At 36.6% G+C, this 15,470-nt stretch overlaps 1 protein-coding gene across 1 annotated transcript; it reads left to right on the plus strand.

Moving 5' to 3' along the window:
- The first annotated feature begins 14,522 nt into the window (after window positions 1-14,522).
- On the plus strand, window positions 14,523-15,470 carry LOC129076471 (olfactory receptor 52E2-like). The gene has a single exon (XM_054580632.1). The coding sequence runs from the start codon at window positions 14,523-14,525 to the stop codon at window positions 15,468-15,470; it is 948 nt and encodes a 315-aa protein (XP_054436607.1).

The raw sequence follows: 15,470 nt of genomic DNA on the forward strand, positions 1-15,470 counted from the left end.
CTTACAAGATCATGGCATGGGTGAAGTGGATGAAAAAAATGGAGGAAATAATTTGTGATGAAGTGGCAATAAGTGTCAGCCAGGTGTTTATAACAGGAACATCTGGAGTTGGAGTGGCCCATCACAGTTGTCCTGAGTTGGGGCAAATTGAGTAAGTTTTTATACTACTTCTTTAGTATGTCATACTGGGGGCTCCTCTGGGAGAGGGCTTTGATCTTGGACTAGGAAGGTCTTATTAAGCAAGAGAATAATCTAAGGGAGACTCACCTAAGGGCTCTCAGTCATTCCCAGTAGTTGGAAGAATGAGAACTCTGGACCTGAGAGAGGGATACAGATGACACACTGTGACATCTACCCCAAAACCCAACTAGGGTACATGTTTTTTGTAGTGGAGACACTACTGTGCAACTCCACTCAATTTATTAGGAATTTGCCTTTTTTCCTTCTTTCCCAGGCTTAAAAACCTTAAAACATTGGAAAATAGTCCTATCCTTCCCTGTCTTTAAATATAGCCATACCTTGTTTTTATAGGTAAAGGCTAGGCTGCTTATTATTGTCATTTAATAATTATTCCTATAGATGTTGAAGTTGCATATATATGAATTAATTATTTTAATATACCTTTTTGGGGGGTCATTATAGTTATCTAGACAACCATCTTGACAATGAAGACTGTTACTTATTTTTTAAATGCATGGGATACCAAATTCTTAAGCATATTCCATTTGACAACAGGTCTGAGTGAAGTGACATTCTAAGTAAGTATCCATTTATGATAGTTTGCATTTTTAAACTGTTGTATGGTCATTATTTAAACATTTTAATCTTCATAAATTAGAATGAGAAGAAATGTTATTTATATCATAATGGCCCCCAAACATTCTGACATTGTGATACTATTTCAAAACATGTTCTGTATGATTGATTTTTTTGTTGGAATTATATCATATATTATTTTATATATTTTTATGTATATTTATAAATAAAAGTGTGTACATTACATGTATATTCCTAATATACTTTTATTTTAATGGAATCATAATATTTTTGTGTGACTATGCTATTTTGTTGATTTCAGTATTAATTTTTTTTTGTGCAGTCAAGAGAGTATAATAAAAATTTTGTGCACAAAGCTTGCTCTCTGTTTGAAATAGCTAATATAATTATTCAACATTTCCAGAGATCTTCTTTTCTTCATTTAGACCTTCTGTCCTTTTTCATTAGCTGGTAGTCATCCTTTAGCATTTCTTGTACAGGTCAGTTGACAATAAAATCTGTCAGTTTTTGTTTATCTTAAAATGTTTTTATAAATATTTTTATATTTATATTTTATAAGTATCTAGAGATAACTCAGGAAGGTAAATAAACTCTAAATAAACATTTAAAATATAAATAAATTGAATTAGGAATTAAATATTTCCCACAATGAAAATTTCAGGTCTAAATATCTTCAATTGGTTAACTCTATTATAAGTTTAAAGAGAAATTAATATCCACAATATTGTATAGACTCTTTAAAGTAATATAAGTAGAAAATATTTCCCAATTAATTCTATGAGGCCATTATTACCCTGATATCTAAACCAAACACATTGCAAACAAAGAAAATCACAGGGGAATGTGCCTTATAAACACAGATACATAATACCAACATAATGCCAGCCAACAGTATAACAACAGGTAAAGAGGATTATACATCATAATTAAATGGAATTTATTCCAGGAATTCAACATTGATTTAATATGGTAAAATCAATCAAAGTATTACACTACATTTTAAAAAAATGGTTTATGTTATTAGAGTTGTTCTACTTTTCCCTGCTTTTCCCACCTCCGCCCAACCCTACCCTCTCCTCTCCCTCAGTCAGTCTCCATATCATTGCCTATGTCCATGAGTCATGTATTTTCTGTAACTGTTCTTTGGTTGATCCCTTCACCATCTTTCATCCAGTCCTCACCTCCCATCCAGCACCTATCAGTCTGTTCCATGTATCTATGCTTCTGTTTCTATTCTGTTTGTCAGTTTATTTTGTTCATTAGCCTCCACCTATAAATGAGATCATGTAGTATTTGTCTTTCACTGACTGACTTATTTCACTTAGCATTATATTCTCCAGGTCCATCCATGCTGTCTCAAAAGGTAAGTTTCTTCTCTTTTTGCTGCTACATAGTATTCCATTGTGTAAATATAACATAGCTTTTTTATCCACTCATCTACTGATGCACACCTAGGTTGTTACCAGATCTTGGCTATTGTAAATAGTGTTGCTATGAACACAGTGGTGCATATATATATTTTTTGTATTTGTGTTTTGGGATTCTTAGGCTATATTCCTAGAAGTGAAATCTCTAGGTCAAAAAGGAGTTTAAAAAAATTTTTTTTGAGGATATTCCATATTGTTTTCCACAGTGGCTACACTAGAACCCACCAACAGTGCACTATGGTTCTCTTTTCTTTATGTCCTCACCAACACTTGTTGTTTGTTAATTTATTGGTGGTAGCCATTCTGACAGGTGTTAAGTGATACCTCATTGTGGTTTTAATTTGCATCTCTCTGATGATTAGTGATGTTGAGCATTTTTTCATATGTCTATGGGCATTCTGCATGTCCTTTTGGAGAAATGTCTATTCAGGTTCTTTTCCCATTTTTTAATTGGGTTGTTTGTCTTCCTGATATTGAGCTGTATTCTGCCGGCACAAAAAAGTCTTGCACCAGATGGCTTCACAGGTGAATTTTATCCATCATCCAAAGAAAAACTAACACCTGTTCTTCTCAAACTATTCCAAAAATTCAAGAGGAGAGAAGACTTCCAGCTCTTTTTACGAGGCCAGTATTATCCTAATTATCCTAATTCCAAAGCAAGATAAAGATACAACAAAGAAAGAAAATTATAGGTCAATATCCCTAATGAACATAGATGCTAAAATCCTCATTAAAATATTAGCAATCTTGATCTAGCAATACATTAAACAGATCATACAGCATGATGAAGTGAGATTTATCCCAGGGGTGTAAGGTTGGTACAATATTTGTGAATTAATAAATGTGGTACATCACTTAAACAAAATGAAAGGCAAAATCATATGATCATATCAATAGATGCAGTAAAAACGTTTGATAAAACCCAGCATGTATTTATGATAAAAAACTCTCAGCAAAATGGGAACAGAGGGATCAAACCTCAACATAATAAAGGCCATATATGAGAAACCTACAGCCAACATTATACTCATAATTAACTCCGGACAAAAACAAGACAAAATGGACAAAAACAAGACAGAGACATTTGCTTTCACCACTTGTCTATACTACATCAATAAAATAAATGATTAAACCATATGATCATCACCATAGATGCAGAAAAAGATTTTGACAAAATCCAATACAAAATGGTTACATTTTGGAAAACAGTTCAACTATTATTCAAAATGTATAACATAGACTTATCATATGATCCAGTGTTCCCACACTGTGATAAGCACTCAAGAGAATTTAAAACTTATGTCCACAAAAAAACTCTTGTAGATGAATGTTCACAGTAGCATTATTCATAACAGACCCAAAGTGAGAACAACCCAAATGCTCATTAACTGATGAGTAGATAAACAAAATGTATTATATTCTGAAATGACATGTCATTTGGGCATAACAGCATTTAAGTACTGATACATGTTATAAAATAAACGGTCCTTGAAGACATTATACTGTGTGAATAAATCTGACATCAAAGGCTATGTATTATATTAATTTAATTTGTATGAAATGGATGCAATAGGCAAATCTACAGTGATAAAGTATAGATTAATAGTTACTGTTGGCTGTGGGGATGGTACACTATGGAATGACTACCAAACAGCATAGAGTTTTTGGGGGTAATAAAAACATTTTGAAGTTACACACTGTAATGGTTTAATTGATTATGTGGATATCAATGCTTCAGCATCCCAGCTATCTCTAAAATGGCAATCATATTTGTGGTTAGAAAGACCCACTCCCCAAAATGAAGGGCAAGTTGGGGTTTCTTAGTAGGTTTTCAGAAGAAGCAGTGCATGCTCTGCATAGATGTGTTTTTAGGTGTGTATATAGCTACATGTGCACGGTTTGTAAATTAAGACCTTTCAATAGGCTTCTAGAATCTTTAACAGGCTTGCTGGAACAAAAATAGGCTCAAGGTCCAAAAAGAGAAAAAGGAAGCAGTACAATGTATTAATTAATAGCATAGATTTTGAAATCAAACATTTGGGTTCAAATTCCATCTTTGTTACTTTCTAGAGGTAAGGCCTTGGGAAAGTTGCTAAAATTTTTTATAGCTTTAAGTTTTCCATCTGTATAATTGAAATAAGCATAGTAGTAATCTTATAGGACTGTTCTTTTGAAGATTAAAGAAGTTAATATGTAAAAAGAATTTTGAACATACCCTGCATATAACTCTTAACACTCATACTTAATAATACATTAAATACAAGTGGTCCTCATTAGAACAATAGGATAAAGGCCTTTGGTAGAAAAGTCTCATAGGAAATAAAAGGTTAAGTGTATATCTTTAAGGGGAGAAGATGGCAGCCAAGTAGATGGAAGTTACACTTGTCTCCTCCCAGGCCCAAACTAGAATTACAACTAAATTATAGAACATTCAACCTGAATAACCAACTGAAGACTAGCTGAACATAAGTCTTTTAACCAAGGATTTATAGAAGAAGCTGCACTGAGACTTGTAAGATGAGTGGGGAAGAAGGACCTCTCATCCATATGCGGTGGCTGAGAATCCAGAGAGATTCTCTGAGGTCCCCCTGAGGAACATGGGGTTTCAAACCCCTTCTGGGCTCCCCAGACTAGAGCACCAGAGCTGAGAAGAGATACCCACATAACATCTGGCTATGAAAATTGGTGGGAATTCTGTCCACCTGGGAGAGACAAGAGTCTTCTACAAACCCAGGTGTCTTCTTAAAAGGCTAGCACATAAATCTCTTTTGCAGCCATTCACCTTGTGCTCTGGCAGAGGGAGGGTGGTGCAGTGTGGTTGGAATCCTGAGAGGAAAACTAGGCTGTGGCTCCAAGAAGAGAGCTGAAGGGGTCAAGCACCAGTGTCTCTGTGCCGAGATGCTTTCCTTCAATGTCCACAGATGCCATCTTTCATGGGCGAAGCACTTCCTTCAAACTGCATTGGTCTGGATGAATGCAGAAGCCCCACCCCTCCAACACCCCTGTCACCCCAATCAGCTGAGCCCATGCCCTACAGAGGAATATGCTGCCTGATCCTGTAGTAAGTGTGGACTTTCTTAAAGGGATCTTGAGGACAAATTCAGGAAGAATCAGAGACAGTTTTGTGTGGCTTTGGTGCAGAGATCATTTCTCCTTCAAACCACACCAGAGCAGAGAAGCCCTACGCAGCACCCTGACAACTGCCACTCCCACCTTGCTGTGCACAGAACTTGCATTGTGTGCTTGTCCAAAGCACCCCAGCCCTATGGGTCAGAGTAGTGGCACCTTGACCTTCCACTGGCGATTCACTGGCTCCACCCTCCTGACTCCCAGTGGACGTGCCTTGGTGAGCTCACACTGTAGTATTGTCCATGGGCTGTGGTCGCCTGGTCTCCTGGTGCAGAAGACTCCAACATGTCTGAACAGACTCTAGGAAAGACTGAGGTGTGTGGCTCTTGGGTGGGGCCATTTTTCCTGTGTATACTAGACCAGAACCATCATTCTTGTACAGAACTTTCCCTTTACATGGTCATATCTTGGTGTATTTGAGCCTGATGAACACTCCTGGCCTCAGCCTGATGAATCACTGAGATTCTGTCCCACCGCAAATGTCCATGGGCATGGGGAGGGTGGCAGCTGACTTTGGTGTACACTGACACTGTTGCTGAGTGGCCTCCAAATCAGCACCAGTGCTGAGTTTGAATCTGTATCAGTCTGGTGAATACCACCTGTCCCTTCCTGGCTTATTAAGAACCTTCCATAAGCAACTTCCTCAGGCTATTTCAATGACTGAGTCTAACAGGCTTCTAACAAGTGAGACTAGATCTTGGGGAACCTTTGGCGTTTTTTGCTCACCTGCCCCCAGGCTCTTTGGAGGTGGAAGCTGGAGTTGGTGCACAGCTAAACCTTCCTAGGCTCAGCAGAGGCAGCCAAAAACTGTGGTGCTTTTTAACTCCAAATAAGTAACCTAGGGCCTATCACTGACAATGGTCAACAACAGATCCCCTCACATGGAACCTCAAAAGAAATACAACCAGTAGTTCAGACCACATCAGAGCACAACCCAATTAGCTCCACAAATGATGCACACAAAGAGAGATTTTGACACACACCAGATCATGTGGGGGTAAATTCAGCTTTGTGAAATCAGCTTCTGCACAGCAGCTCACACATTGTGCTTGGCATTGATACTCATAGAGAGCGGAGGGTCAACCTATGGACCAGTCAAAAGCAAACAGCACTCGACTACAACAGGAGGGCACATATAAGCCACACAAAGAACATTCCTGGAGCACCTAACTCAGGCAATCAGGGAAAATGCTCCTCTGAGCCCCACAAGACACCTACTACATAATGCCACTATACGAAGGCATAACAAACCTACCTAATACACAGAAACAAATACAAAAAGGCAGCCAAATGGGGGAGACAAAAAAACATGCTCTGAATGAAAGAACAAGAGAAATCCCCAGAAAAAGGATTCAATGATATGGAAGCAAGAAAGCTACCAAATACAGAGTTTAAAACAATGGCTATAATTATGCTCAATGAAATTAGTGAGAACTTCAACAGCTTAAAAAAAACATAAAAAATATAAAAAAAACAGTGAAAAATGAAGAGTACTATATCTGAAATGAAGAATATTCTAGAAGGAATCAACAGCAGGCTAGATAAATAGAGGACCAAATTAGCAATTTGGAGACAAAGTAGCAGGAAACACCCAGTCATAGCTAAGAAACAAACAAAACAAAACAAAACAAAAACCAAAAACCAAAAACCACAAACAGAAAAGTCTATTTTGGTTGTAGTTTATTTTGTTTATTATTCCACATATAAGTGAAATCATGGTACTTGTCTTTCTTTAACTGGCTTATTTCACTTAGCATAATGCTCTCCAGGTCTATCCATGCTGTTGCAAAAGATAAGATTTTCTTCTTTTTTATGGCTAAGTAGTATTCCATCATGTAAATGTATCACTGCTTTTTTATCCATTCATTTACAGACGGGCACTGGGTTGCTTCCAAATCTTGACTATTGTAAATAATGCTGCAATGAACATAGGGGTGTATTCTTTCAAATTAGAGTTTCAGATTTCTTCAGAGATATTCCAAGAAGTGAAATCGCCAACTCATAAGGCAGTTCCATTTTTAATTTTTTGAGGAAACTCCATACTTTTTTCCACAATGGCTGCATTCCCACCAACAGACTCATAGATACAGAGATCAGACTAACAGCTGTCAGAGAGAAGAAGGGTGATGGGGCTGGATAAAAAAAAGTAAAGGGATTAAGAAAAAAAAAAAAGACGTAGACAACAGTATGGTGACTGCCAGAGAAAGAGGGCAGTGGGGGAGGTAGAAAAGGGTGAAGTGGAGATTAATGGTGATGAAAAGAGACAACTTGGATCGTGAATGCATGATGCAATGTACAGACGATGTATTACAGAGTTGTACAATTGAAACCTGTATAATTTTATTAATGAAATTCACCCCAATATATTTAAAGAATATAATAAAAGGAGCACCTGAAGAACATTAAAAATTAAAATAAATGTGGATAGTCTAAGGGACTTCTGAGACAACATTAAGTGTAACAATATCTGCATCATAGGGGTATCGGAAGGAGAAAAAAGAGAAAGCAATTGAGAACCTATTTGAAAAAAATAATAGCTGAAAAACTCTCTAACCTGGTGAAAGAAAAAAGATACACAAGTCCTGAGATGGCAAAGAGTTCCAAACAAAATGAACCCAGAGAGACCCACGCCAAGACACATCATAATTAAAATGCCAAAGATTAAAGATAAACAGAGAATCTTAAAGCTGCAAGAGAAAAACAGTTAATTACCTGCAAGGGAGCCCTCATAAGATTGTCAGCTGATTTCTCAACAGAAACTGCAGGTCAGGAAATATTGGCAAGAAATATTCAAAGTGATGAAAAGCAAGGTCCTCCAACTAAAAATACTCTACCTAGAAAGGTTATCAATTACAATTAAAGAGGACATAAAGATATTCTCAGTCAAGAAAAGGCTAAAGAAGCCCATTACCCCCAAACCAGTATTACAAGAAATGTTAAGAGGTCTTTTTTAAAAAGAGAGATAAGAATAAAAGAAGAAGAAGAAGAAGAAGAAGAAGAAGAAGAAGAAGAAGAAGAAGAAGAAGAAGAAGAAGAAGAAGAAGAAGAAGAAGAAGAAGGAGGAGGAGGAGGAAAGAGAAACATTGTTGTAAAGAACATGGAGAACAGGGTGGTGATTACTAGGGGGAGGGGGCTAAAAGGGTACTAAATGGTAATGGAAAAAGTACAATAAAGATTATATATTAAAAAAAGAGTTAAATGGCAATAAATGCATACCTGTCAATAATCGCTTTAAATGTAAGTGGCTTAAATGACATAGGTAGCTGAATGGGTAAGGAAACAAGAATACACACACACACACACACACGTGACACTAAACATATAAAGTGAATCTTGATGGATATAAAGGGAGAAGTGACAGTAATACAGCCACAGTAGAGAATTTTAACACCCCATGGCATCAAAGCGTAGATTTTCCAGACAAAAATCAAGGAAATAGCAGCTTTAAGCAACACACCAATTGAGATAGATTAAATTAATATTTTCAGAGCATTTTATCCCAAAGCAACACAATAAACATTCCTTTCAAGGGTACATGGAACATTTTCTAAGATAGGACACAAAACAAGTCTCAATAAGTTTAAGAAGATTGAAATCATATCAAATACCTTCTCCAGCCACAAACGTATGAAACTAGGAATTAATTACAGGGAAAAAAACTAAAAAACACACAAATATATGGAGGCTAAATAATGTTACTAAACAATGAATGAATTAGTGATGAAATTAAGGATGCAATAAGTTACCATGAGACACATAGAAATGAACACACAACAACCCAACATCTGTGGGACAGAGAAAAAGCAGCACTAAGAGGGAAATTCATAGCAATATAGGCCTCATCAAGAAGCAAGAAAAATGTCAAAAAAAGAATATAATCTTGTACCTAGAGAGAGTGGAAAAAGAACAACAAACAAAGCTTAAAGTAATAAGAAGGAAGAAAATAAAGACTAGAGAAAAAATATATGACATAGAGACTACCAAAACAATATACTAGATCAATGAAACCAAGAGCTGGTTCTTTGAAAAGATAAAGAAGATTGACAAACCTTTAATCAGACTAATCAAGAAAAAAGAGAGGGACTAAATAAAATTAGAAATATAAGACCAGAAATAACAACTGACACCACAGAAATATAAAGAATTGTAAGAAAATATCATGAACAACTCTATGCCCACAAATTGGAAAATCTGGAAAAAATGGATACATTTCTATAAATGTACAGTTTTCCTAAATTGAATCAGGAAGAATGAGAAAATCTGAACAGACCAATTACAGCTACTGAAATCAAAGCAGTAATCAAAAAGTTCCCAGCAAATGAAATTCCTAGACAAGATGGCCTCACAGGTGAATTTTACCAAACATTCAAAGAACATTATTTTTCTCAAACTATTCCAAAAAATTCAAAAGGAGAAAAGAATCTCAAGCTCATAATAGGAGGCCAGCATTATCCTAATACTAAAACCAGACAGAGACACTATGAAAAAAGAAACTCATAGGCCAATATCCTTGATGAAGATAGATGGAAAAGTCCTTAAAAATATTAGCAAACTAAATCTAGCAATACATTAAAAAGATCATATACCATGATCAAATCAAATTTATTCCTGGGATGCAAATTTGGTACAATAGCCAGAAACCAGTTAACATAATACACCACATAAACAAAATGTAAAATAAAAAAAAATCACATTATCATATCAATAGATTCAGAAAAAGCATTTGACAAAATCCAGCACCCATCTAGATAAAAAAAAATCTCAGCAAAGTGGAAATAAGTCAGCATAATAAAGGCCATATATGTCAAATAAAGCTAACATTATACTCAACAGGAAAAAACTAAAAGTGTTTTCCTTATGATCAGGAAAAACACAGGGATGTCTACTTTCACCATTCTTATTTAATTATAGTATTGAAAGTCTTAGCCAAAGTAATCAGGAAAAAAGAAATAAAAAGCATCCAAATTGGAAAGGAAGTAAAACTGTCATTATTAGCAAATGATACAATTCTGTATATTTAGAACCCTAAACACTCTACCAGTAAAGTGCTAGAACTGAAAATTAAATACAACAATGTATCAGGATACAAAAATAATGTTCAGAAACAGATTGCATTTTTATATACCAATAATGAACTCACAGAAAGGGAGACTAAGAAAACAATCTCCTTTATAATTGTATCAAAAATACCAGAAATAAATTGAATCAAGGGGTAAAAGACCTGTACTCAGAAAATTCTAAGGCATTGTGAAGAGGAAGAAGACATGGACCAGGTTCCTTACCGTACACATAATACCTGGCTGTGCTGCTGCCACTTCTCTTTTAGGGGGAGAAGAGGGGAGCCAGGGAGAGCCATGGGGGCCTGTGAAGTTCAGGAATTTCTTTTGCAATTAGGTTTCTTCTTGCCTCTGCTGGCAGTTTGGCCAGAGACCGCAGTCATGTCTCCAGTAACCAAGGAAAATGGATAAAGATATGCCAAGATTTACATAGAGGGATTATCATCTTAGCTTTCTTTTTAAAACTGATAAATTGAAATCAAAACAAATGCACCCAAATAGGAAATCTTAGAAAGATAGAGATTAACAGCTGAAGGAGATGGCCACAGACAATAGATTCCTGGAATTCTCCAGAAGACTGCCTAAGGTCACAATAGATCAACATCTGACATCATCATAAACAGATCCAGAAAGAAAAATAGCTGTCTCCTAACATAGAGGTTCACATCACAAAGTCAGGAAATCAAGACAGATCAATTTAAGAAGCAGAAGCAAAAAACAAGAGACTCACAAATAATGGGAAGACAGAGAAACACCCCTCACAAGAAGGGAAAGGAGGAATCTCCAGAAAGAGAACTAAATGAAATAGAGGCAAGTAAACTGTCAGATATTGAGTTCAAAACAATGACTCTAAGGAAGCTCAATGAGCTCAGTGAGCTCGGAGAGGATTACCAAAAACTACAGGGAAACTACAAGGAACTTACTGTAAACTCTATCAGGATGAAAAAGGACATAAAAACTATCAATAAGAGACAAGAGGAAATGAAGACAAGAGGAAAATACAATTTCTGAATTGAAGAACACAGTAGAAGGAGTCAAAAGCAGGCTAGATGAAGCAGAGGAATGAATCAGCGAGCTGGAGGACAAGGTAGAAAGAAGCTCCCAGAAAGAGCAAGAAAATGAAAAAAACACTCAAAAAGAATGAAGAGGCATTTAGGGAAATGCAGGACAACCTAAAACATAATAATACCAATCTAATAGGGATACCAGAAGGGGAAGAGGAGGAGGAAGAGATAGAGAACCTGTTTGAAAAAGTAATGATGGAAAACTTCCCTAACTGGAGGAGAGAAAAAGTCACACAAGTCCAGGAAGCACAGAGGGTCCCACTCAAGAGGAACCCAATGAGGCCCACTCCAAGACACATCATCATTAAAATGGCAAATATCAAAGACAAACTGAGAATCCTAAAGGCAGCAAAGGAGCATACATTTGAATATTTTATACATAGAAGAGAGAGTGTACCATGCATGTTAAGTTTGACAGTAGCACAGGAATCTAGTTTTCTACTTTATTTTTGTGTTGCTTTCTGAGCTATATGACTACATCATTCATTTTAACTGAATTGGTTTTAACGGAACTAGTTTTAACTCAACTAATGGGTCAGAGCCACTTGGGTAAATAAACTGTTTCTTTAAAAATCTGTAATCTCACTCACACCTAATTTCATTACCAACTGATGTCATGTGATAGAAAAAATGTTTTGTTTTTTTTTTTTCTCATGTATCACTTACACTTCTCAGAAGGACAAGAAGCATTTGTTGCAGAATTTGAGCCCCTGGGACCACTCCCAAGTGGGACTATAAAACCTGCCTGAGCCTTCCATGCAAAGAATGATTCAAATCTCTGAGTTCCTGGCTTTGATTCAACACAACACAATTAATCCAGGGCATCAACAACTCATCTGCGTCTACTTACGCCAAAGAAGCCAGAGGCAATGACAGGGAGACTGTGGCACACTGGTGTGAGGAAGAGCTGACTAGAGATGAGGAATAAATATTAAAGTACTGTGGATTCTTCAGACTTGGCTGTGCTGCAAACAGACTGAAAACAGGCAGCAGAAGATGGCAATATGGTCCCTCTGAACATAAACTGGAGGCTCCTAGGACTTCCTCATGCAGACAGGTAAATCAGTGTAGCCTTGCCACATGGAACAAACCACTTGTAAGTTTAGATCAGGATGCTCTTCAGGTTTTCATTAACCATCGTTTAGAATTTTTAGTGTACTGTCAATTGGTACCACTTTGGAAAAGGAAGTATATGCAGGTATGCCCTCTGAAGTTAAGAATAATTCATTTAGAAATAAAATACTTAGGACTTGATATCAACTGAGATGTTAAAATAGAAAGAGTTCAGGATTATTTTATGGATTTGCTATAGATTGTGTTAATCTGGAAAACCACATTTATAAAACAGTAAATAAGAACATATGTCCTTATCACTCGTAAGTGACCTATGAGAATCATTCATGACAAGATATGTGAAAAACATTGACATTTGTTTTCTCCTTACTTTGATTACATATTGTATAGGAACAAAAATGAAGTTTTGGAGTGAACCAGGGTGTTACTTTCTTCTGGCACATGCTGATAGTGTGACTTCGGAGGAGTATTTAGCTTAAGAAAAGTGTAAGTTTCTTCGTTTATAAATTAAGAATAATAATGTTATATACAAATGAGCACCTGGGTACTTGCTAATGACTCAACTTTTTATGTGGTACATATTATGACACAAAAAGTAGCAACTGCTACTAATTTCAAATATTTATGATTATTTGATTGACTTAGAGCTCACCAGTCTTATTTTTAATAAAGTTCAACTATTTATTTATTTGTTTGTTTATTTTTAGAGAGGGAAAGAGAGGGATAAAGAAAGGGAGGAAGAGAAATATCAGCGTGTGGTGGCATCTCGCACACCCCTTGCTGGGAACCTGACTCACAACCCAGGCATGTGCCCTACACTGGGAATCAAACCAGTGAACCTTTGGTTCTCAGGCTGGCGCTCAATCCACTGAACCACACCAGCTAGGGCCTTCTTTCACCAAGTATATAATATATCTAAATTCTTAGTTATGGCTCCTGTACCCTAATTAATATCTCAATATATATTTGGTAGAAAGAAATATTTAACAATTATACTTTTGAGGATCTATATATTCAGAATATATCTAAATCTACATATCTATATATATAATCTGCAATATTATATATATAATATATATATTCTCTGACACATTCATCTAGAATATATATATCTCTCTCCATCCCCAAAGGAGTAAACATTAAAATAAATAAAAAAATATATATATAGCGAATTACTATGAAGACATGGACATCTTTCCAAGTCACATTTTTCCAAGGATACTAAAAAATCCAGGGAGCATAACTTTTGGGTGTGTCAGTAGTTTTGCTGCTATCTTAGAGCTATTATGTGATTAGATACTGTTTCTTTTATGACCAAAAATTCAACAAGGCACACTTCAAAAAGTTTTGTAATTAAAAGTAGTGTAAATATTGAAAGCTTATTATTCCTTCATATGTTGCTTTTACCAGAAAGCATATTGCTGTGTTAGTCGTTATCATTTCTTACTTGACTATTAAGGGAAAAGAGGTCAGTTCCCCTCACTAAATAGTCAGGTATTGCATGTTTTAAAAATTCTTTCAGCACATTGTTTGAAAATCATTTATTTAGAATATACCTCATGAAAAAAGGCCCAAGTTAATAATTATTTTGGAGGGTGATAGTAGAGGGTTTTTTTTCCCATTGCCTTATTAGGATGTGAGGAACCTGTGTTATTTTTCAGGACTTTCTCTTAGCCTAGCTTTCACAGACAAAAAGAGAACATCCAGTATCAGGCTGACTACTCTGAAGGTTCTGAACCTAAGGCAGAGCAGTAAGCAGTTAGAGAAGATAGTCTCTTCTCCAAATAGTTCTTAATGAGATGAACATCTGGCAATGAAGGATGAAATGCTTCTAATTTCAGAGAAGGTCCCCAAGGGGCAATTAAAATTGAATAGACTTGCTTGATTGTATTTTACACTGCATAATTTTATATTTTTCAGAGTATATGCACTTTGATCACTCCAGGGACAGAGGAAAGAGAGCAAACATATGTCTTCATGCAGTCAGAATCACCATGCTTGATTTTAACTCCACTGCTTTCACCAATCCCAGCACCTTCATCCTGGCAGGCATACCTGGCCTAGAAGACATGCATATTTGGATATCTATCCCTTTTTGCTCAATGTATGTTGTTGCCCTCATGGGAAATATGTTCATCCTCTCTATCATCAAAACCGAGAGTGCCCTTCATGAACCCATGTTTTATTTTCTTTCCATGTTGGCCATCACAGACCTCATCTTGTCAACCTCCACTCTCCCCAAAATGTTGGGTGTATTCTGGTTCAATGATCATGAAATCAACTTCCATGCCTGCCTCACTCAGATGTTTTTCATCCACGCTTTCTCTGGGGTGGAGTCAGGGCTTCTTGTGGCTATGGCACTTGATCGGTATGTGGCAATCTGCAATCCTCTGAGACACTCATCCATTCTAACAAATTCTGTGGTGGCTCAGGTTGGCATAGTGGCACTTCTGCGGGGGTTAGTGCTAATGACACCACATCCCTTTCTGGTAAGAAGATGGCCATATTGCCGGACCAATATTGTCCCCCATACCTATTGTGAGCATATGGCTGTGGTGAAATTGGCTTGTGCTGACATTTCCATCAATAGTCTTTATAGTTTGGCAGTCATTATCTTAATTGTTGGGACTGATGTGGCATGCATCTCTTTGTCCTATGTACAGATCCTCCGTACTGTATTCAATCTCCCTTCTAAAGATGCCCGGTTGAAGACTCTCAGCACTTGTGGGTCTCACGTTTGTGTCATCCTCACTTTCTACATCCCCGCTCTTTTCTCCTTCCTCACCCACCGTTTCAGTAAGCATATACCACGCCACACCCACATCCTACTGGCCAACATGTACTTGTTGGTACCCCCTATGCTGAACCCTATTATCTATGGAGTAAGGACCAAACAGATTAGAGAGTGTGTTCTACAACTGTTCATGACTAAAATCAACTGA

Source organism: Pteronotus mesoamericanus, unplaced genomic scaffold (assembly GCF_021234165.1).
Source record: "Pteronotus mesoamericanus isolate MK-2021 breed Mesoamerican mustached bat unplaced genomic scaffold, CSHL_Meso_final contig_591, whole genome shotgun sequence".
Lineage (NCBI taxonomy): Eukaryota > Metazoa > Chordata > Mammalia > Chiroptera > Mormoopidae > Pteronotus > Pteronotus mesoamericanus.